The sequence below is a fragment of the Oxyura jamaicensis genome, chromosome 2, assembly GCF_011077185.1.
Source record: "Oxyura jamaicensis isolate SHBP4307 breed ruddy duck chromosome 2, BPBGC_Ojam_1.0, whole genome shotgun sequence".
In the NCBI taxonomy this organism is placed as follows: Eukaryota; Metazoa; Chordata; class Aves; order Anseriformes; family Anatidae; genus Oxyura; species Oxyura jamaicensis.
This window is the reverse complement of record NC_048894.1, coordinates 17187303-17211295: the sequence shown is the minus strand read 5'-3', so window position 1 is coordinate 17211295 and position 23993 is coordinate 17187303. Positions and strand designations below refer to the sequence as shown.

The 23993-nt window shown below is 39.5% G+C and overlaps 1 protein-coding gene across 3 annotated transcripts in view; it reads left to right on the top strand.

Annotated features, from left to right (window-relative positions):
* ACBD5 (acyl-CoA binding domain containing 5) overlaps positions 1-22931 on the top strand; it is a 29530-nt gene extending 6599 nt beyond the window's left edge. Inside the window, exons 4-13 of one of the 3 annotated variants that reach the window (XM_035317194.1) lie at positions 112-223; positions 355-387; positions 10289-10426; positions 11037-11237; positions 11957-12063; positions 13928-14204; positions 15334-15533; positions 17162-17212; positions 17509-17618; positions 21520-22931. In XM_035317194.1, the coding sequence (XP_035173085.1) occupies positions 112-223; positions 355-387; positions 10289-10426; positions 11037-11237; positions 11957-12063; positions 13928-14204; positions 15334-15533; positions 17162-17212; positions 17509-17618; positions 21520-21532 (1242 nt within the window). In that variant the 3' untranslated portion in view covers positions 21533-22931. The remainder of the gene's footprint in view (positions 1-111; positions 224-354; positions 388-10288; positions 10427-11036; positions 11238-11956; positions 12064-13927; positions 14205-15333; positions 15534-17161; positions 17213-17508; positions 17619-21519) is intronic. The other 2 variants (XM_035317196.1, XM_035317195.1) reach the window with 2 other exon arrangements.
* Positions 22932-23993: the final 1062 nt, after the last annotated feature.

Genomic DNA, 23993 nt, shown 5'->3' with positions numbered 1-23993 from the left:
GACTTAGTGCAATGTTATTGAGCTTACAGTAAAAGTGTCTAAAATCAGTTAAAATGAATTAATCATTGAATTGCTGTTTCATGAGGTACTTCATATTTTGGACTTGTGCAGATTCTTGAAAGTATGCCAATGACGGAGAAAGTTGAAGAATTACTACAAGTAATAGGCCCCTTCTATGAAATAGTAGAAGATAAAAAGAACAGAGGATCTGACCTAACCTCAGGTTCGGACAAATAACTTCCTTTATACTACGAATAATCACAGGTCTGGATTGGGGGGGGGGGGGTGTTTGCTATAAACGCTTTTAAAGCTAAATGTTGCATCTTTCTGTTCATTCTCTTCTCTGTATGGCAGTTCGAATGGAGAAAGTCTCTAAATACTTGGAAGGTAGGAATAACAGCTTATGTATAAGTCCATCTCTTCCACTGTTTTGGTGCTACAGTAACTTCCTGCTAATTCTTGCAACTTCTAGGTTTGCCACCTCATGAGGCAGTTTGTTTTATTATTATTTTTGACGTACAAAACAAAGTTAGACCCAGGAAGCTGAATGCTTAATCCTTATCTATGTACTTTCTGAGATGCTGAAGGAAAACTTCTTTCTGAAGAAAGGGGTGTATTTAAAATGCCCCTTCCCTTGCCAAATGTAGTTTCTGCCTTTCCATTAATAAAAGGAAGAACTGTTTAAAATGTGTAAAAGGTGTAGCTGTGGACTGTTGAACTGCATGCTGAGGCTGGTAATCCAACACTGTCATCTGATCTGAATTTTTAAATAAATAACTCCCTCGTCAAAACCATGGCTGTAGCAATCATGGTTTCTCTAATACCTTCAGAATATAAGATAGGTTTGAGAAACTTTCAAATTAAGCTTTCTGAGACTTAAGCTTACAAAGGAAACGTTTATACATTTTACATCTCTGACAGGTGGCAAACCTAGTGGTGTCATAGCTGCATAAAAATCAATGTGATTTTTTTTTTTTTAGCAATGCTATTGTGAAAATGTTTTGATAATGATAGTTATGTTACAGATAGTATCATCATAAGGTTGTAATACAGGACTTGGCTGTTCAAAACAGGCTTAATTTCAGATAAAACTGAAATGCATGGGATCAAAACTTGTAACAGTTTTAAAAAACAAACCATTGCAGAAATGAATTTGGTTAAAGTATTGAAGAAGTAGCAATCACTGGTTAAGTTGCCTTTTGTATATGGCTCTTTTCCCCGTTTTAAGCAAACACAATCTTGAATTTGCTTTTGGCATTGAGTTGCAGAAGGAGATAAGTAGTTTTTCATTTATTTTGAGGAAAGGTAATGGTTGAGGGTTTTAAATGGCCATTTTGAAAGCTGTATGAGTTCTTTCTCAACTAAAAATGTGCATACTTCATGTCTGTGATTTAACAAGCTTGCCTGACAGCTGGATTGATAGGCAAGAGTGTAAGAGTATCAGTAGATTCAGGTCAGTGATCTGTGTAATAAGGATTTACTTACACTTGGTGTCTAAGGCAGAGTGTCAAAAGCAGCTTCTTTTATAAAAAATTTTAAAAATGACTTTATCTAGGCAAGCAGAGAATCACAAAAGTTAAAAGACAGGTGTCCTAAATCTCTTATTGAAATCAGAATAAAGTTTCAGCTTAAACATAAAGCAGTGTAAATAAAACTAGTAAAATACAAAATTTCAACTTTTTCCTCTTCTGCTAGCGTGGCACTAAATCTAGCATGTGTAGCTTCATCAATGTGGCCTTAATCAAAAATTGTTTTGCCCTGTACAAGAAAAATAAACAGGAAATAAAACTAAGATTATATAGCCCTGGAACCTACTCCAACCCTACCAAGTGAACAGCCTTTTACGATGCTTGTATTAAACGTATGGCTTCATCCATACAACTTGCTGCATTGTCTCTTTCTGCCACAAAGAGAAAGTTCTTGAATTCTGTTGTCTGAGGGCTTCAGAAGAGAGAAGTAACTGCCGTATTACAGAAAGGACCCTTTTGTTTGCAGTTGCTGGAAGAGTGGAGGGAGGTGTATTGGGAAAGGTGGGGACAGGTCATTGTATCTAGCTGGGATATTGCTGCTTTAGAAGAGCGATTCTTTAAATTGTTGCACTTGCTAATAAATAAACAAGAAATCTGATGTCTAAAAAATATCTAAGAGGCTTCAAAATACAGTTATGAATTGGAAGCTTTCTGAACAGACATTCCAGTTTTCTTGTTGCTTACACCTGAAGAAGCCAAAGGTGGGCTAGAATTGGCACAGTAACCATCTGATACTGGATGAGAAACATCAAAAGTTTCAAAGCCACCTCATCCTTCCAGATGTTTACTTGAGAGTGTGTGTTGTTGTCTATTCTGAATGTGAATAAATCCAAAGGGGACAAGGAGAAGTCCAGCTGACAAGCCTGCACTAAGGCACCTCAACAGCTGAGTGAACTATCTGGAATTTTTTCACAAGTTCTTCAGTAGAATTTTCCTGTGTACTCTTTCCATTTTGTGACCAAGGCATATGTCTGTTTTTAAAGTCCTACTAAATAAAGACCTTCTGCCTTTATGCTGAGCAGTACTACTCTTTGTAAACCTTTCTGAAGACTAGAAGGTGCCTTCAGTAATGTCAAGTTATGCACCATGGAGACAGGAAAGTTTCAGCATAACAACTTTTGTCATCATGCTGAGTGTTTCTCTCCTGAGACCTTTGTTCCCAGCTGTATTGTGACTGCACCAGATGAAGCCCTGTTGAAGCAAGGGGACTCCTTTTTTACTGCCACATATGCTAGTTTTGGGCAGCACTGATTGCAGAGCAGTATTTTGTGCTGGGAGCCCATACAAGGCACCATTACTTCAGTAGCAGCTGTGAGTGGCAGAAGTTAGTCTGGCGTGCAGGCAGACAGAGTTTGCTTGGACATGAGAGCTAGTTCTTTTTTATTCACTGAGGTCTGCATTCTTCTGGAACAAGCAAGTACATTCCAACACTTCTGTTTTAAAGGCAATAGTTACTGCAGGATATAGGTAAGCTTGGGGGTAAAGGGAGGGTTGCATTTTTTTAAAAAAAATCTGTTCTAAATTATTACTTCTAGTTAGAAACACTTACTCTAGCTCTAAATGAAATATACTTTCCAACTGTACTGCTAGAGATTGAGAAAATGCAACTATTTGAAAAGAGAAACTACTCATATTCAAAATGCTTTTCATCTCATTTTCAACATCTTTGCTTTGTATCAAAGCATTTAGTGGTATGGTTTTCTGCTTGTGTGTGGGTTTCATGTGAAACACCCTGGGTTTGGTTTATAAACTCAGTTTCTTGTTTCTGTCTGACTTCAGAGGTACTTGCTAAACTGCTTTCCTTCCTTCTTGTTCTTTTCCTGACTAGGATTTTGAAGGAACGCAGTGGCTGTGAATCCCTAACCCTTTGTAAGAAGGGAGAAAAAAACTACAATCCCCGTTACTTCATAGTTGTGCCTTAGTAGGATATGTTGAATGGGTGGCTGAACCATAGCTGAGAGGTGCATTAAGGCAGGGCATTCATGGGGCAGGAGAAGTTGATGGGCGGGTGAGAGAAGTTTTTAAAGTTCTGAACTTTAAACTTTCTCTCCTCTTCCAGTTTCCCGTGATACCCTAACAGCTATAGTCCAGGTTCCATCTAAATATCAGGAAGCACTACTTTACTGTGCAGGTGCCAAAGCTTTTGCTCAGGTTGCCCAGAGAGGTTGTGGAGTCTCCTTTGGAGATATGGACGTGGTCCTGGACAACCTGCTGTATGTAGGTGGCCCTGCTTGAGCAGGTGGTTTGGACTAGATGACCTCCAGCCAACCTTAACAGCTCTGTGAAGGTTACAGTTCACGTTCAGGGAGGCTAGTGTGAATCTTAGTTTACAAATACTGTTGTTGCTATCTCATTAGTTTAATAGTTTCAGAAGCATCTAGAATATTTTCTGTTGTGTTCCAGGATGGGATTATTGCAGGATTAAGGGCTGGGCCAGAAACTGCCAAAGTCAGTGGAGAGTGACCCAACAAGTTGCAGCTTGTCCTGTTGCAATATATACTTCAGGCTTTCCAATCCAAAGCTGGGCCTACTTTGTGGTTTAGCTTCACACCAATAGTTTTATGCCTGTGCTCTCTAACAAACTTGGATACTACAGCCAAAAATGAGTATAGATAAAACCTTGACTCTATTAACAGCTTCACTCTTACACAAAGCAGTAGAGATTACACATCAGCACTGGGTGAGCAGCAGAATGTTCAAGTGCTAAGACAAAAGAACAAAACTGTTTTCTTTTAAAGTAGATATAGATGAGAGAAATTGTCTTACACAAAGACATACCTGGCTGTATTCTGTTTCATGCTGGGTTGAGTCAATGGTACTAGTTTTTGTGCATAATAGGTTGTTGGATCTGTACTCTTTCCTCTATTCAGACCAGCTCACTGCAAAAGAGAAAAGGAGTTGTCAAAAGCTCTTCAGGTTCTGTCGATTTAAAAAAAAAAAAAAATGAAAAAAAAAATAAAAAATAGATGTAAAATATTGGTGTCTCACATTATAGATATCTGACTTACAGTTAAAATTGTGTGATGAGAGAATGAAAGTCTAGATTTCTCACAGCTGTATTCTACAAAGAAGAAAAAGTAGCCAGAGGTTTGGAAGGCTGGTAAATACCAGATGTAGGTAGTCATATTTTGATTGTTCACAGAAAAGTGCCCATTGGGAATGGGTTAGTGTTTTATGCATAACTTTGCTATAGGAAAAATAATGACTTTAGTCATAGCCTCAAAGATGCATGGAAAAGCCATCTGTGTTATCTATGAGGCACAGTAAAAAGCTGATCAGTTGGTAGGATTGGAATAGGATCCAGGGGCATATAACCTTAATTTTATTTCCTCTTTATTTTTTCTTGTACAGGGCAGGAAGATTTTTGATTAAGGCTACATTACTATTGCCAGAGTTTCTGGACTGTAGGTGACCTAGCAATATGTTTTTCTGTTGCTTTCAAGCATAACTCAGTTTCTTTTAGGGTGGTTTTGACTTTGCAATGCTTATGTTTTGTTGCAGTTCCTGGGGCAGGAACAGCATACTTGTATATATTACCCCACCGGTACATAGAACTCCTCTTTACTTTCCACACAAAGTAAAAGTTCCAAATACTGACTGTATCTCTTCCACACAGAAGAGAATGTAGCAAGTCCTGCTCATTCTTCCAGAGGGACGTAGTACCAGACATGGAGACATCCTGGATCCTGGAATGATCTTATGGCTCTTGCGAGTTGCTATAAATACTTAAGAAGCAGCTGTTCTTCATGTTCATTCTTACACATGATCATTTGCTAAGGTGTTGACAGTAAGTTGGCCTGGATTCACTGGTCTCGCTGCACATACACCATATAACTGATCTGCGTGTGCTTGGCGGCCTTGTGTTCTGGCTGTCTGGTGGCCTACATGGAACTACCTGCTGGTGCTGGGAATGCCTGCGGGTCAGCTGCTGTTCTCGCTGGGCCGATCTCTCTCAGGAAATCCCAGGCAGGTTGTCTCTACTGGCAGAAGTGTCGGGTAGTGGGGAGAAGAGAATCATATCCAAGTCAATCCAAAAAACCTCAGCCTTATTTTTATGTGGAAGGTGTTCTGAACTTTCAGGGGAATAGGTACCAGTGATAAGAATAGAGATGATCTCCATTGATGTTGAACAGGAAAAAAAAGTGTAAAGATCCAGGATGACTAAGTCAGTAACCCCAAATGCCATTCTTGCAAGCTAATATTAATGTCTAAGAAGCTGTTCTTTATGCTTGTTCTTATCCACAAATTATTGTTCTGCTGTTTATAAATCGTGAATAAAGACGTGATTGTTGCTGATTACTTTGTCTTTTGAAATAAAGTGACATCTATTTGCATGTAACAGCTTGAGAGGCATATAAGCAGAGAGGGAAATGTGGAAAAAACATGGCTGTAGTCTTCTGGAAAGTATTAAAAAGAAAAGGAGAGTCTTTTTTCCCTGTTATAGTAAAGTTCAGGAAGACTAAAAGGAATAATATATAGAAGAAAATCTGATTTCCAAGATCTATGTGCTTAGGGAATACTTTTTTCAAAGAATTTAATGCATTTAAAATTAAAAGTGATAAAACAATGGTAGTTAACCTAGGGGATCTTATATTTTTCGGTCTCTGTTTTTTGGTGTGCCCTTCTAAAATCTCTTTATTTGTGATGGCAGCTCATTTGAGTGTTGTAGAACAGATGTTATGGAGGACCCTGGGCCCCTGCAAATTTTCTTTGTAGTGTAGTATACTAGAAAGAATGGAAGGAAATGAGGGGTATAAAACTCTTCTAGCTGAAGAACTTATTGCTCCCAGATGCTTGCATGTACCCTCTGCCCTTTCTGGTTGCCATGAGGGAGAAGAAAAAGAAAGCAAACAAATGAAATTTTCAGAAGGCATCACTCTCAGCAGTCTATCCTCTGAATTGCTCATCTGAGTGCTTCTTAGTCAAGATAAGCGGGGCTAGCAGATATCCATTATTTATCTTAAAATATGTTATTTAAGCAAACCCAAGCCTGAAGGTGGTGGAGTCTTGCATAGGGATCCAGGCGGAGCATGGGCTGTGTCAGGCATCGCAGCTGTAGCTGAGCAAAGATGTATCTGTACTCCAGTATATTGATCCACGTATTGAAATACTGCTTATAACCTCCGTTCTGATGGCAAATCAGTAGTTCCTGTTCCAGAAGACGGTTCAAAGACTTTTTGGCTGGAAAGACAGAATGAAAGGACAAATATCAGGAGTGTTTCTATAACACAAATGAACCCTGGCATGTACTCCTTCCCCATAGCAAGCGATCACCCCTTGCAATAATACAGTATGAGAATACCTCAGTTTCAAAAAGAAGGTGGAGATTTGCGTAACCAAGTGAATGGGAAATGGCAAAACCTACTTGTGTAAACTTGGAATTGAAGCAGGGAGGCCACCTGGATCAGTGACAAGCACAAAAGGTTCTGATGGCAAGAAAAGAATTCTAGTTACCTGGTTAGCAAAGTAACTCCGTATAGTGTATGTATGTGCAGGTCTCTGGGAGACTTGACACACGTTTTGACAGAGCTGCAGCTGGCACAAACATAGCCGTGCAAAGTGGTCCCTATGTAAGTTGTTGTAAGTATAGCTCACGTAAATAATCTTTTGGTGGCAGATTTTGCTGCTATCGAGCTGATAGTAAAGATATGCCATTTTACAAATACGAGTAGTAATCATTAAAATATCAGCATATGCTTTCCTCACTAAATGTTTTATATGTTCCATCTGCTATTGCATCTATCCTGGTCACTGGTATTTACACAGAATGAAAGTCTGCATGACTTGTGTGAGCATACTGTGTTGTGCTGAACAGAGTAATAAAAATAGCACAAAAAAATAAAAGCTCGCTTGAATCTTAGTATTCACACTAAAAGACACGTTCCCTAGGGAGCAGCTGTTAACTGACCACCAAGGACTGGAGAAGTCACTGCTAGTTGGCTCAGGTTGGGCTTTGATGTTATCACCCTGTGTTAGTCATCACTGCTGGTTTTGTAGCAGGTACTCACAGTAACGGGGAGAGCAGAAGTGGTGCTCTTTTTCGTGCAGTAGAAACATTTGGGGATGGACATGGTGAGGATAGGAAAAATAATTTGTATTTCTGGGGAAAAATACAAGATCAAGCATGGTATTTCAGCATCGCCATGACTGTACAATGCACTGTGTTCTTTGGAGCCAGCAGCAAAGCCACGTCTCCTTGTGGGCTTCAGGAGCCCTGTTGACTGTGTAGGAGAAATATGATCCTGATGGGTTTCAGATACTCAGGTGTTCATGGCTTGCTACCGTTATTCCCCATGCTTTTCTCCATTTCTTTATTTGAATATGTGCAATGTATCACTCAGAAGTTTTCCCAAGTGAATAATCTCCTTGCTGAGATTGAGTACAGAGAAAACATATTTGAATGTTCAAAGGCATTCTCTTCAAAAAGAAAAAAAGTAAATCTTACAAAATATGTTTACAGCATGGTTGGGGCTTTTTACAATACCTCGAGTAGGGTGAGGAGGTTTACAGCTTGAGTTGCCTGTCTTTACAGCTAAATGTCTCAAAGTCTTGTCTTTCCCGTTTACTCCCACGGCTGGGTAAGGCACTTGGATGTCTCGGCCTCCACCCCTTGTATTTCAAAGGGAAAGGTGATGCCTGCTTCACATTGCAAGGGGGCTGGGGCTCTGCTTACTCTTCGTGCTTCAAGGGACATAACTGTTTCGTTATTCTTCTCCCACTGTTTCTTCTCAGAAGAATGCCTCTAGAACTGAGTTTCACAATAAGAGAAACATTTATGAGAAACAAACTGTAAATATGTTAGGATTTTCCTTCTGTGAAACTAATTTTCTTGCAAATGTTTTCTGTAGTGAGGAGAAAATGACCGTATATTCTTGCAGTCTACGAAATAGACAATAGTGTTTCTAGTTCTTTTTTCATGACAAATGAACTTTTTTTTAGTCTTCAGATAAAAGTTGGATTAAATCAATCCAAAACAGGAATGCAGGGTGCCCCCAGAAGCCTTACTTCACAGTAAGACTGAGGTGAACAGGCTATTCAACATACTCACTATATTTGGATAAAAAGTAAAGTTATTTTGCCTTTTTTTTTTAAGCAGTATGGCTAAGCTTTGAAACTAGAGGAACGTGGGAAGGCAGCCTGCTTCTTCATGGCGAGATTCAAGTAGAAACCTCTTAGCCCTAAATTACCATACAGCAAGGAAAGTAGCAGAGCTGGTTGGGCAGCTCCACTGTAATTGGGTGTTATTTTGCTGTTTGATGTTAAGCCTAAACGTAAGAATTAATCTTTCAAGGTTCTGACAAGGGAATGTAAAAATTATGCAAATGGAGTGCTGTGGTAACAATTAAAACAGGCAGAATCTGGCCTTGTGGTCAACCTGTAAAATATGTGTCTCCTAACTGTGTCCGCTTTGTACTTTAATCACTCTGTGCTAATGTATGAGGCTTAAATCATGTAAATTATTAAATCAATGTATTTAGCTGTGTTTTTTTCAGAGGGTGGTAGAAATGTCCCTTAAATTCTATCTCTTTTTTTTCCTGGAGGACTCTTGACCTTGCAGTACTTTGTACAGTGAGTAAATTGTTAGTGATCCTTGAGTGATCACAGAGATGGAAAACAAGGCCTTAGCAGTTACTTTGTCAAGATCTGTTTTTTTAGATATGTATGTAATTAGACAAGCAAACACGAGCCACGTATTTCATAGAATCATCAGATGGTTTGGGTTGGCAGGGACCTCAAAGATCATCCAGATCCAACCCCCTGCCATGGGCAGGGACACCTCCCACCACACCAGGTTGCCCAAAGCCCCATCCAGCCTGGCCTTGAGCACCTCCAGGGATGGGGCATCCACAGCTTCTCTGGGCAGGGCCAGGGCCTTACCAACCTCATTGTAAAGAATTTCCTCCTGACATCATATCTTAATCTATTATCTTTTAGTTTAAAACCATTCTACCTTGTCCTGTCATTATCCACCCATGTAATAAGTCGCTCTCCATCTTTTGTAAGTCCCCTTTAAGTACTGAAAGGCCGTGATGAGGTCTCCCCAGAGCCTTTTCTTCTCCAGGCTGAACATCCCCAGCTCTCTCAGCCTTTCTTCATAGGAGGGGTGTTCCAGCCCTCTGATTTATTTCGTCATCTTTTTCACTGAAATCAGTTCATTTATTTCCATGCACGCTTTGCCAGATAAAGATCTCTATAAACTTTATTACCACATTTTGTGTTTGCTTAAATCACTGGGGGTGAAGATGAATGGGATGTTATATTTCCCTTCCAAGGATCCTGTTGCTCACATAACTGAACAGAATGTTTCAATGTTTGCCATTGCATTGAAAGCAATTTTGAAGCATTTCAGCCCAATAGGGAACTTCTATAAAATGTTGACTTCTAGATTTAAATGAAAATGTCCATCACAGTCCTAAATAAAATGTTATTGCAGCTATACCATATTTATGCCATAAATACAGATAAACGTCTTGGTGTGAGGCCTTTAGTGAAAGTAACCTGCTGTCTTTTTCCAGTAGGCTTCCTCAGAATTGTTCATTAGTAGTCAGGCATTCTGTGGTGAGCCACAAAGGAGAAACATTAAAATAATTAAGGAAGAGTTTACAGAAATAAAGTTGGAGTTATTTGGTACATCTTCTAATGTGGAAATGCTTTTGTAGAACAATTACCTGATTTTTTTTGGGGGGGTGGGGGCAGGGGAGGCTGTATGTTTGTTTCTTTTAAAATATGTATTTTTTTCTCTTTGAATGTTTTCTTAGACCTTAGTAACGCCATGAATTCCACTCCAAATATAAAGGCTGTGAATGGCAAAGCTGAAAGTAGCGATAGTGGAGCAGAATCAGAAGAAGAAGGGCTTCGTGAAGAGGAAGAAAAAGAACTACAGCAAAATGTGAAGGGTATGTTTTCTGCACTTGGACCAAATGGTTCTTGGAAACCTCAGGAAATGCTTCTTTACTGTGCAGGTGACTGAGTACTGGCACAGGTTGCCCAGAGAGGCTGTGGAGTCTCCCTCTTTGGAGACCTTCAAAAGCCCTTGGACATGGTCCCGGGCAACTTGCTCTAGGTGGCCCTGAGCAGGGGGCTGGACCAGATGGCTTCCAGAGGTCCCTTCCAACCCCAACCATTCTGTGATTCTTCCAAAGGTTTTTTTAACCATGTAAGTGTTAGAAAATGCCAAAGGATCATGAACTGTGCTTCTCACTGTACTTCTTCAAGACAATTTTATGCAAATAACTGTAAATGCATGTGTAAGAAACTGCAACATCTCAGTCTGTGTTCTGAGATTAAGAAATAGCACAAATCTGTGAGCTGTGCCATATATTTTTTGACTTGGCTAGAAAGGTCTGTTAGTGTGTTTTGTAAAAGCTGAAAGGATACCCTCTATCGTTTTTGTTGCTAGTTCTGTATGTAAGAGCTGTGAATGGCTACATGGGCTCTAACAGTAGAATTGAAAATCACATTTCTTCTCTTCAGAGAAAATAAAGAGCTTTTCCTGTTCTTTTACAGAATGTAAGAGTGTGAAAACAGAATCAGCAGCTGCAAAGGATTTGGAAACTATTGTTGCTAATAGCTGTTACAAGGATGGCTTTATCCCAGATCTGCAGAATGGCATCCAGACCAAATCTGCCCTGAATGGCTTGAACACAGAGGAAGAAATAAAGAAAACAGAGCCAAGCCTTGAAATAGCTAATAACAGTGCTCACCAAGGTATTGTCCTTGCAAGATCGTGTTTTAATTTGCATATGTTTTTCTTGGAAAACATTTATTCTCTTGCATGATTAATCCTAGGATTCAGAGACTAGCAGGGGTGTCTTTCCGTTGTACAAACTTGAAGAAATAATATTAAAAATTAATCAAATTTAATAGCAGTTTAAATAAAGCTGTCTTTGAAGATCTTTTACAGAAGAGAGGTGAATTCACAGAGAGAGTCTCAAACATACAGAAATACAATTATTTTATTTTGAAATCGTGCTATCTAAGTAAAAGTCTATTGGCATTTGAAATCTAATTTGTAATGAAATGCAAATCCCTAATAACTGTATTTGTCATTCCCAAAGGCTGAGCATATTATAAATGCCAGTTGAAACTGATGTGTGAATCTATCGCTCTAAAACCAATTGATAACTTTGGGCAAAACTGCTTTATATTGAGATTAGGAAGGAAAGTAGAGTGACCAAACTAAAGTTAACATTTTCATCTTATAACATAGAAATACCAGTATGATGTTTGGTTTTCCCATTACAAAAGTTTTGTATAATTCCTATATTAATGTAACATCCTTATTCTTAATCTGACTTTAGGATGACAAAAGCAAATGAAAGAGGAATGAGTTGAAGTTTGCCTAGACATCATAACTCATTGCTTTACTCTTTGCCAGGATTGGCTCACGTTTACAAAGCAAGTGTGCTTACCTCCTTTACATACAGGTGGAAATGAGGAGAATACTGAAGAGGTCTCAGGAACTCAGCACTTAACCAGCGATTCCGACAGTGAAGTTTATTGTGACTCTATGGAACAACTTGGACTAGAAGAGGTAAGGGCTTAGTATCCCTAGGCGTATTTTGAAGCTGGTAGGGATATTTTAAAGTAGGTTTCTAGCTGTCAGGTGAACCTGGACATATACAGAGGTGAATGAAATAACTCACATGTACTTTTCTCCTATTTGGACTCTCATTTTTTTGTTGTTTTTGTTAATCTTTTACAACGTGGTTACTACTGATTAAAAGCTTCAGAATTGTTTCCCTCAGATAATTTTTATGAGGGGAAGGTAATAAAAACAGTAGTTCAAACAAATAACTGTCAAAAACAGCAGTACAAAGAGATAAGGGGTTGCGTGATGAATTTTGTGTCTCATATGTAGGGATCGGAATCCCACTGTCCTTCAGAACCAGGAAGTACCTTTGTAATTGTGGGGGGTTTTTGGTCTCTTTTTTCCGGCCTGATAAATCCTGCATTTGTTTCTTAGAATAAGTAAAGAATAAGCCTAAGCACTGCACTGGCTTAGTTTTCACTGAACTGTTCATTGTATTAACTGTGGTCTTAGATGAAGACCAAAGATTACTGACTTGGACCACCTTTATAGATCCAGTTTAAGCATGGACTTTGTAGACTGTGCTCATATACTTAGTTTGCTAGTTCTGGGGAGAGATATGTGGGATCAGAAAGACCTGCAAGCACTGTAATATTGCATCATTTTCTTACCCATCTGTTTCCTGAGCATCTAGAGAGTTCCTTTAAGCAAATCAAAATTTTACCCAGCAACAAAGCATATTGGGAAAGGGTGATTTGGTAGAAGTGCTGCAAGCTGTCATCTATGTAGATGATTTCCCAATTGTCTTGTGTGTTGTTTGAGCTTGTTAGAGACTCTCTAATTGAGGAGGATGGGTATGTGTCAGAATTTCCCAACTTGAATGAGAAAAGTTCTAGTTGCGAACAAATTAACAAATGGTCAGGTAGACGTAAATAAATATAGAACTACAGATGGAGTAATTCAAACTAAAAAAAAAAGGTTCACTGAAAAAAAATGAATACAGATTTTTATTGCAAAAGATGTAGCAAACAGTGTCTTCAGTTCTGACGATACAAGTTTATGAACTGCGACTTGACAAACAGGATTTTGGCAGCAGTTTCTTTTCCCCTCCTTTTTGCTATTTTGGCTTTTTCATGGAGTTATTTTTCAGCTAGCTGAAGTCCCCAGTCTGCTTTAACATGTAGTTGTGCTAATGCTTGTCCTGTCACTGAACAAGGGGTGCTTGTACCACCTTAAGACAGTCCTGTTGCAGAACATGTAATTATGACCTGATCAATTTGTTTCATCTGTTTTTAATATTTTTCTGCAGTACTACAGATTTTGAGGAAGAAAGTTGATAGAGTTTTTTTTTTTTTTTTTTTTTTTTTGTGAAAAGGACAGGGTGTAGTCAAGCAGTTTTGAACAGGTTCATAACAAACGCTGTGATTTCTTTGCAGTAAGTGTAAACCCTGCCAGCTCAACGTTGCTAATAATGTGTGACTCTGGCAGCATGGCTCACCAGTCTGAGTTAGGATATCTCTTCAGTGTCTCGGAGGCAAGGCCTCAAGGGAAAATGGAACATTCTGAGGTCTTCTGAAGGTTTGATTTTAGTGACTACTGAGAATTACTGTACATTGAAAATGTCTAAAATAATTCCAAGTGTTATCACTGTTTTGAGAATATTTGCCTCAAATGAATATCTAACCTTTTCAATCTGAAAAGGACATTTAGACAATGTAAGCATATCCTATAGCAAAACAACTGCTCCTGTTAAAAGCCTTAATGCAGAGCAAACTATTTTCTTAAAGAGAAAGAAGAGAGATTGTCTCTTTATTAGTAAACTGTTATATTTTACAGAATTTAATTACTTGCTAATGTTAATTTGTAGCCCCTGGAGATCATCACATCAACTAAAGGATCTTTGAAGCGTTCATCCCATTTCTTGGGTGTAGATCACAGTCTTCTGTTAGAAAATACGGATTTTCCAAGGCGTGCTTGCATGACTTCTGGGAATCTCCAGCTTGGAAATAATGTAGAAGGAGCAGTTCAAGAAGAAGGTGAAGTCAAGTGTGGAGGAGAAGATGGCCAAGCCACTAATGGGGGCCCTCACAAAGAGAAGAAAAGTGGAGAAAAAGCAGATTTCTATGGTGTCAGAAGAGGGAGAGGTACTGTGCACACAGCTTTTGTTTTTCCTACTCGTTCTCCTCGCTGATGTCGGGGCTGCCTTCGCACTGGTCAACATTATCCAGTGAGACAGTCATACTATACAGTGCCTCTGTCGTTTGTGGTAAAAATAGATATAGAAATCCTAACTCCATTGGGTAGCAATCAGTTTTGTGTTCAAAGTATTTATTGCATTCATAATAAGCTTTAAAAAAAGGATTTTATTGTGTTATGGAGATCTTGAATAAGCCTATTGGCTGCTTCTGTTTTGGCTTACCTTGAAATCGAGCTGCTCTTCACGACACCTGTCCTTCTTAAAAGTGAAGTCTTCAAAACCCAGCTATGCATGAGAAGAGTTGATTTGCAAGTTATATATATATATTTAAATGCATATATATTTATACCTCTATGATGTCTCATTTGAAACCAGGGAGCGTCGTGGAAAGGTATCAATGAGGCATTGTTTTCTGTGTGAGTGGAGTGTTATCCACACGTTTGATTTATTCTGATACCATGTTATGATTCTTAAAACTTAACGATGCTTAGTAAGTATTCTATTCACCTATATGTGGTCAGATGCCAAAATTAAAAAGAAAAAATGACGATAGCATTTATTTTGAAAACTATTATGAAGAATATGCTATAGGACTTAACAAGAACATAGTATAGGATCAGTTTAATTCTCTCCCCTTCTCTCTTTTGTTGTTTGACGGACTTCTGCTACAAGCAAGCAGCAACACATTAGGTTAGCTGTATGTAGCTAAAGGAGCGTAGTAGTTTTCAAGCAATTGTCTTTTCTCATCACTCTGTTTCAGTGTTCTTTGTATTCCAACTGGAGACTGCCCCAGACTTAAAACATAATAAAGCAGATCTCATTTTCTTTTCAGATTTTTTCTTTTTTTCTTGACAGGATGTGACTTAATAGTTTTTTGCTAAATGTTTATGCTGTTGAATGAATGATGCTGTTATACTAAGGCTGTACGGAAACCTCTCCAATGATATTGCAGTAACCTCCCAGTGCTTTTGAACTCAGGGTGGAAGAAAATTAAGCAACCATTCAAAAAAACATTTCAAAGAGGTGGTAGCCCATTCTGTGATTTATCTATCTGTTTTTTTTCTCTCTCAATGTAGGGCACAGACTTCAGCCGCTAGGCGACGGTTCGCAAGGTGGACAGATGGGTAGCGGAGGGGATGGAGAGCGCTGGGGATCAGACAGAGGACCCCGGGGTAGCCTCAATGAACAGATCGCGGTAGTGCTGATGCGCCTGCAGGAAGACATGCAGAACGTCCTTCAGAGGCTGCACATGCTGGAGGCGGTTACAGCATCGCAGGTATTCACTGAAGATCTTTGATTACACTTCATTAATGTATTTTCAGATTAAAATGTCAAACAATATTTTCTTAAACTGTAAAGAAATTACAATTATATTATGTAGTTTGTTTCAACCTAAAATTTGTTACTGGTACCTACTCTCAGGAGCACAACTCAGGACTCCTGAACCTGTGAACAAAAGCATGCATTTTAACTTAGAAATTGACCATATATTACTTGACTGATTTCTGTTATCTGACTAATCTCAGCTGTAGTTATCAATACAAGTTATGCAGTCAGTATATAGATCATGGTTAATGTTAGTAATGCACGATCCCATATGTCTTTGTCAGGAGATCTCAAAGAATTTTCAGAGCAAGTGACATTATCTTAATTTTCCAGAATGGTAAATATTTGCAGGCAGAACAACTTCTGAGTCCATTATTCAGTTAGCAGACTGATTTTTCATAGCATTCTTTCCCTGCAAAGTAATCCAACTTTCTTGGAGTCATGTGTACAAGATAGGCAAAAGAAGTTTTAAGCAAGTCTAGATATTTGTTGATGTAGTGTTTCTTTTTTTTTTTTTTTCAATTGAAATAGTGGTGCACATAATAATATAAGTGGGAGGATAGAATGTGCTGAGAATATAATTGATTCAGCAATCAAAAATACTTGTTTTTCTTTGGCTTGCTGATAATATTTTGAGCTACCTGAGAACCGGAGAGTTGTGCGAGCAGTATCCTATGGGATGCACATACTCCAAATGTAAGGTAGCCAGGGAGAAAGGATTTATTAAAACGATGACTCAGCTCCCTCACAGCTCTTCAAGGATCTGATGTCTGGATACAGATCTCATTTTTTTTTTTTGGACCAAAGCAATATATGAAGAAACAGTAAAAGATTTTTCCCCAGCAGTTCATGCTGCGATTGCTATCCCTTTCTGAGTAGAAACAGGGTCAAGAACCTTCTGGTTCACACTCAAATTCATTAAGAAAGACCTAGAAAGCTGACTTGTTTCTGTGAAAGCACCACAGTAGCATGTGGGGAAAGGCTTGAAACATTTCTGGTATTTCTCATTCTCTGTATTGCCTATAAGATTATTCGCTTTCCTTATACTGTTAGACATGCCTGTACCTATAGCTCAGGGCACGCTGAAAGAATGGTTTTTGTCTTTATACAGACCAGTGTAAAGAATTACGCAAATCAGGCTGCTGGGATTTCACCTCTGGGCTGTAACTGCTGGGACTGGACCAGAGATGAGGAAGCTGTGATAACAACTTGGGCAGGGGAGCTTTGCAAAGCTGTAGAGAGAGGTTCAGTCAGTGAGACTGACTCATATTTTAACACTCAGAACTGTGATAAAAATGTTATAAAGTGTAATGGAAGCATGAGAGTTTAAGTTGGAAACTAAGTGGGGAAAGGTGGGTTGCACTGGGGGAGGTTCTACTCTTTAACAAAGTTAAGGGAAAGCTTCCTTTCTCAGGATAGGATTGTTGGCATTAAGGACTGTTCCTCAAACTGTCGTATAGACAGGCTGCAAAGCCTTTACACGATGAAGAACTAAATATTCTCGCTTTGTGAAGCAGAAATATTACAATTGCACTTTTCTTTTTGGCACTTACCACCACTCCCTGTTTGTATTTAAAGGCAAGATCTGCAACGCTGCAGTCAAATTATCAGCCTGATTCCTCTGTTAAGGTAAAACACCATTTGTTTCTGTTTTGTAAAAAGAAGAGTGTGAATGGTGAGAAAAGATGAGATGAATATTTTTCATCTAGCTTTCTTAGTATGTGCTTTTCATGTAGTCTTTTCCTTGACTAGGGGATAAAAAATAATCTGTCTGAAAAGATTATTTGCTCGGTGGATCTTTTTTTCTGATCTTACCAATTTTTTCTACCTTGATATTATAGCATTTGAAGCATTGGTGAAATACACTTGTGGTATTCTGTATGTGCATGCAGATTGCTGACTGGAATTTCTTCTGTTTTCCGTAGAAACCATCATGGTGGCCCTTTGAAATTTCTCCTGGTATTTTAGCTTTTGCAGTTGTATGGCCATTTATTGCCCAGTGGTTGGTGCATGTATATCTTCAAAGAAAGAGAAGGTAAAGATGTGCATTCAGTGGGTCATATACACTTTATTTCATCTATTGATGACCAATATGAAGTGTATCGTGCTATTTAGATAGGACATAAAAACTGCCTTCAGGCGTAAGAGTAATGCAAGGGTATGCCTGCACTGTGTCTGTGACAGTATATCTGAAACGTGAGGTTGGTATCAAAACGGGGAGCCAGATGGTCATTGCTTTGATAAATCCTGTTTGCCTGAGTTCTTTGCTTCAGGACATCTTGCTTAATGTTCCATTCTGTGTGTCAGTGACTGATAGCTATGAAGACAGAAGGCTAAAACAGGTGGTACCATTGAGTCCTTGGTATGGTGATCATAGGAAGGTGTGTGTCTTAGTCCCACAAACCCAAGAGAAATGCTCAGTAAGAAATGCTGGAAGCCAGTAGGAGTGCCTTGTGTTAGCTGGGACTTCTAGGAAGAGATGTGTATAGTTTTGTTCTCCTTGACAACTTCCCAGTGTAAGTATTGGTTAATTTGACTCAACGTGGTATTGCTCAGTAAAGGCACCTTAGGTTAAATCCATGAAGTGTGGTGCAGAATAAATGATTTCAGTGAGGACACATGAGAAGTTATGGCTGGATAACATGGAGGTTATCTCCATGACTCTCTTTGACCCTCTCACTTCCAATATCTTCCTGAGCCATTTTCACTGCTTGCCTAGACTCTCTAGTCCCCTTGTGCCATGCGAAAACTATGTCAAATATGTTACAGAGTCTCATCTGTCACCTGTTATTTAACATTTACAAGCAACTTGCCCTGGTATTTTTCTAATGTCTCATTTCACTTCCTTCAGCTGAAGAACAGTTGCACTCTCATCTTAACTGTTTCTCAACTTTTTAAGCATCAGAATAACAAGTGAAGTTGTTGAGTTGCTATATACTTAAACCTCACACCTCACTTCAACTTTGGGTGCTCTTACCTTTTACTTTCAAGTTTTTTCTTCTGTCAATCTGCAAAGAGTCTGCATATGTGTAGATATCACTAGAATTAAATTGTAGCTTTTTAATGATTAGTTTTCATGCTATTGTTTTCTCTTGTATGGTAAATCACAGAGTCAGAGAATGGTTGAGGTTGGGAGAGACCTCTGGAGATCATCTGGTCCAAACCCTGCTCAAGCAGGGCCACCTAGAGCACCTTGAGCAGGACTGTGTCTAGACTGCTTCTGAGTATTTCCAAGGAGGGAGGCTCCACACCCTCTGGACAACCAAGTGCTTGGTCACCCTGACAGTGAAAAGTGTATCCTGGTGTTTGGATGGAACCCTCCTCTGGTTCAGTTTGTGCCCCTTGCCTCTTGTCCTGGCACTGGGCACCACTAAAAAGAGCCTGGCTCTGTCGTCTTTGCACCCTCCCTTCAGATATTTATACACACTGATGAGATCTGCCCCGAGCCTTCTCTTCTCTAGGCTGACAGTCCCAGCTCCCTCAGCCTTTCCTCCAGTCCCTTCATCATCTTTGTAGCCCTCTGTTGGACTCTCTCCTGTATGTCCATGCCTTACCATGGCAGGGCGAAGTAGAGGGGAAGGATCACCTCCCTTCAACCTGCTGGCAACATTCCTCCTAACGCAGCCCAGGACAACAACGGCCTTCTCTGCTTGAAGGGCACGTTGCTGATTCTTGTCCAACGTGGTGGCCACCTTCTCCTCGAAGCTGCTTTCCAGCTGGGTGGCCCCCAGCATTTCCTGGTGACTGGGGCTGTTCCTCCCCACGTGCAGGACTTTGCACTTTTTCATGAGCATCACGAGGTTCCTGTCCGCCCAGTCCTCCAGCCAGGAGATACTTGTCCAGGTCCCTCCGGATAGCAGCACGACCCTCTGGCACATCAGCCAGTTTTGTGTCATCTGCAAACTTGCTGAGGGTACACTGTGCCCCATCATCCAGCGCATAAACGAAGATGTTAAACAGGACTGATTTAAGCAGCCACTGATCACCACCCTCTAAGGCCAGCCCATTGGATGGTAAATAATAGAATGCCCACAAGGGCTTCAGGCTGCCAGCTCTGCCAGGACGTACCCTGTCTCACAGCTGCCATTGGTAACAGGGATGTTATTTGCATTTTCTCACAATCCCAGAGGTTTCACTATTAAGGCTTTTAGGCAGTTCTGTACATTTTCTTGTCCTCTGCACTGGTAAATGGAGATTTCAATTTCAGCAGCAAGGAAAATTTCATTAAAATCAATACAGTTGTTTGTAGGATCTTAAGTGATGTTCCTGTGAACTTTAATGCTTAGCTAACAGCTTTAGAAGAGATGTGTTGTCTTTCATTTTTCCCTTTTTAAAAATAAAATATGCAGTTCCTGTAAGCCTTTTTTGATCATCTCTTCTGACCGACCTCTGCAGCACGAATTGCAAGCTGAGTCAGTTCACAGGGTCAGTCAGAATTCATTTCTTAGAAAAACATTCCACCAGATTTTCTAAGACATTGCTGTATGTGATTCAGAGCTGAAATGAATAAACAAATGGTACGTGATTTTTCGTTTGGATTTGTCTAACTTCAGCTTTCATCCATTGGATCTTTCTAGATCTTTACCTACTTGACAAAGAGGCCGTGGGTACTTTATTGCTATAACCAGGCTACATTTTAATTCTTCTTTCACTAAATGGGTGGAGCAACTAGAATCTCATTTTGAAGTTGTTTTCCAAACCTGAGGTGGTTCTTGTGGCTCTTCCCTGAATGCTTTACAGTTCATCAAAATTTGAGTTCTGGACACCAGCACTCGTACTACAGGCTACTACCAGTAGTATCTCTGAAAGACCCAGGCAGTCCTTGTTTTGTTCACTTGTTCATCTCATCTTAATACAATCCATGAATCTCAGGAACAGAAACAACTAACATTTGTGTTCTTCAGCCTTCCTCTTTGCTCCTGAAGAAATTTCCCTGTAGCCAGAATTTACAGACTGTTTCTGCATCACCTTTCCATTTGGAGTTTCATCTCCTGTAGCCATTGGCAGAAGGTGATCAGTTCGCTCAGAGATAAAATGGAATTGCGAAACAAGATGCCTTCTCTGTTGTCCCATTGCCAGTTTCAGCCTGTACTGTGAAGGTGTGTAAGCTTTTAGGCAATAGCTGTGCACGCATTGCCCCTGTCTGTGTTCGTTGGGTTTTACAATACACACACCGTCCTGGAGCAGAAACAGGAGTCTGCTACCTGGTGAGGTAACGCAGTGTTGAGCTTGGAGCCGTGGCTGCTGACATCTCTGCCTGTAGCAGAGGAGTTTCCACGGAAGGGGTGGTGAGGAGGCCTTCCCCAGCCTGCACGAGCTTTGTGTCTACCTCATGCCCCTGGGTTGGGGTAGCTCAGCTCACTCTCAGCACTCTTGTAAAGTGTTAACCTGGCTCCTAACCCTGCCTCGTACCCTGTCTGACTCCTTGTGGGGACTTAATGCTGAAAATCTGGGTACTTGCATCCGTAGCCCTCACCAAAGAAAACCCGACTCCTAAGCGCTCCAAAAGCAGATCAGAAATAGCAGTACATTTTTAATAATGACTGAAGTTTTTAGCTTCAGCTCATGATTTTAGAACATTCTGATGGCATGTTTTCTGGAGCCACTGGAAAACAGCTCAGAATTTCAAACCACTGATGTGGTCAGGCACTATTATCTTCCTTTACCACAAACTCTTCTCATGTTCTGTACTGTAGGAGGCAACAGTAATTGAGGTGAGAATCCTCAGTGTTATTTTGTACACCTTGGTGTAAGTGGTGCTAGTTCTGTCACCTTGCAGATTGTTCTGTAACTCAAGAAGGCAAATTTCCAGGTATTTTGAAGCAGTGGTGCATTCACTGGTAATCATTCGCATGTAACCTTAATTGATTTATATATTTAGGTAAAGGAAAAATCCTCTCCTGATGTTACATTAACGTACTTGTTTCTTCTTCTAGAAAACAGAACTGAGAATTGATGACTTTGCTTAAAGACTGCTAGGAGAAGATGGCCCTGGAAAGCGAAGGAATTCTGAATTCTTACAGAACCTCAGGATCTGGGATGATGTTCCTTCTGTTATAGTAATATTTGTACTACCTTTGAGCTGAACATTTAAGAACTAACATTATTGATACTTGAACAATTCGCTGCTCCTAGGTTATGAATAAATTCAGTAACTCCATCCTTAAAACCACATGAACATTAATTATTTTGGAACTTGCTTGTGGATGGGCCTTTAGTAATTACTAGTCTTGCTGATGTCAGATAATGGAGAAAATATCTTTGTAAAAGAATAAGTTAATAATATGTAAAGCTGTCACTTCAATATAGAAATAATGTTACAATCAAAATATCCTTACCTGTCTTTCCACAGGTTTACATACTGAGATGAAAGCACTAATGAAGTATGAATTCAATACCTTGTAAGCTGTTGGAAAATACAATATAGCTCTTAGGAATTCAACTGGTTATTTTTGCTGCTAAACCAGTGTGAGATGAATTTCCTTGTAAATTAATCAGAAATGAAGTGGGATGCTTCAGTTATCCTGTAAGATTGTAAAGGAGACTTTTGAATTGGTATCTGTCTTGGAAATTGGAGCTGTTAGTAACAGCGGGATTGTCAAACACAAGTTTGCAAGTCGTGTGATCCATCTAAAGCAAGGGATCCATCTAAAAAGGCTGCACCTTATATTTTTAATTTTGATAATTGTATTTGTGTTGACAAGTTTGTTTTAACTGAAATACATAGGTGAGGCACAAGGTGCTTCAAAATGAGATGAAAGCCAGTTCTGTAAGTACATATCTGAGATTTTACAAAGCTCTGTGCATTTTAAGTTTTCTTCTGTCAGTTTATGTCAAATTTAAAAAAGATCTTATCTATCCCTCATCTGTCGTGCACTCTTCCCCACTCACATTAGGAAAAATATTAGTTCTGGTATTTTCCTCTCTTATCCTTCTACTTTCTTTCAAAACAAAGCTTCTAACCTAATTTTGGTACCAAGTCTTTTCTTTAATGGGATATTTTATTAATCAAGATACAGCTAGAATTGTGCATATGGAGATAGATCAATGCATATGTAACTAAATTGTCCAAATTTCTGGGAAAGAGAAGTGCACTAAAATTAAAGTTGACAGAAAATGAAGACATTCATTTGCTATAAAGAAATAAGCCATCACATAACCTGTGCTTAAGATTTGAATCTTCTGCAACGTCACCATATTATTGATGCACTTTCATTCTCCACCCGCCCTAAATATTGCAAATCAGTCTTGAGGACAGCTATTTTCTGTCCTTCCTGAAAATCTTTTTATAGTTTGAAAAGCATTTTTACAGCTATACTGAAAAAAAAAAAAAAAAGAAGAAAAAAGACCACAGAATTAAATGTTTGTCTTACAGGAGCAATTATAATTTTAATCTTTTTTTTTTTTTAAAGAGTTATTTTTCCTCCTTCCGATTTTCTTGTAAAGCTGAATTTTGAAATAAAACGATCAGAATATCTTTGAAGACTGCTGTAGCGATCGCAAAGTTTCATCTGCCAGAGGTCAGTTTTGGCATGAGATGTACTGAAAACTCAGGTTTGAACAAATCTTATGCTGGAAGGGAAGTTCTACTGTGACCTGAAGCCATTGTGCCTGTAGCTTAAAGTCCTCAGAGTGATTGATTTAATAAAAAAACAACAGAAATTATTATATGGGAAGGCTGCTCTAGCTTGAAGGTCACTTAAAAAACACACAAAACTGGTAAACCCCAAAGCAGCACGTCTTCTGACAGGATGAAGCACCACAGAGTGCCTCTCCCAGTTGATAACCATGTTACGTGTAGGTGTCCAGCTTTTAGAGATGGTACAGACATTCCCAAAGGTACTTAACCGTTAACTTCCCACTGAAATAAATGTAGGCATGTGTTATCTGTGTTATTTATTAATGTTTCAATAAATCAATCCTTTAATATTTTGTATTTAATCTTGAATTTTCTTAATGGCTGCTAAATGCTGCACATTGGATGCTTTGGTTGTGCAGAACTTGTTGGCTGTGTGTTGAAGCAGCAGCTGCAGTCTCAGGGCTGTAACACAAAGCAACATCCCTTCTACTGCTGCTTACTTGTGACTCCTGACAGGGCCTCAGCGGGTGAGCACCTCATGTTCACTGTAACTTGTGGCCTGGCCCAACTTGGATGGATTTCTAGTTAGCTGATACCGCATCTTAAAGGTAAAGGAAATACGTTTATCCTTTGCCAGAGGACCAAGAGAGCTTTAACTTGGAGAAGGTGGCATAAGGAGAGCACTGGCACTGAGAACTAGCACATGCCCTGGGAACAGCTGAACAGCCACTGCACTGTTGAAGCAAAGGTGCAGCTAGCTTCCTGCAGCAAGTCAAACTTCAGCTGAGAGGCCAGGCTTGTTGAAAACACGCTGAAGCTGTTCCACTGTCT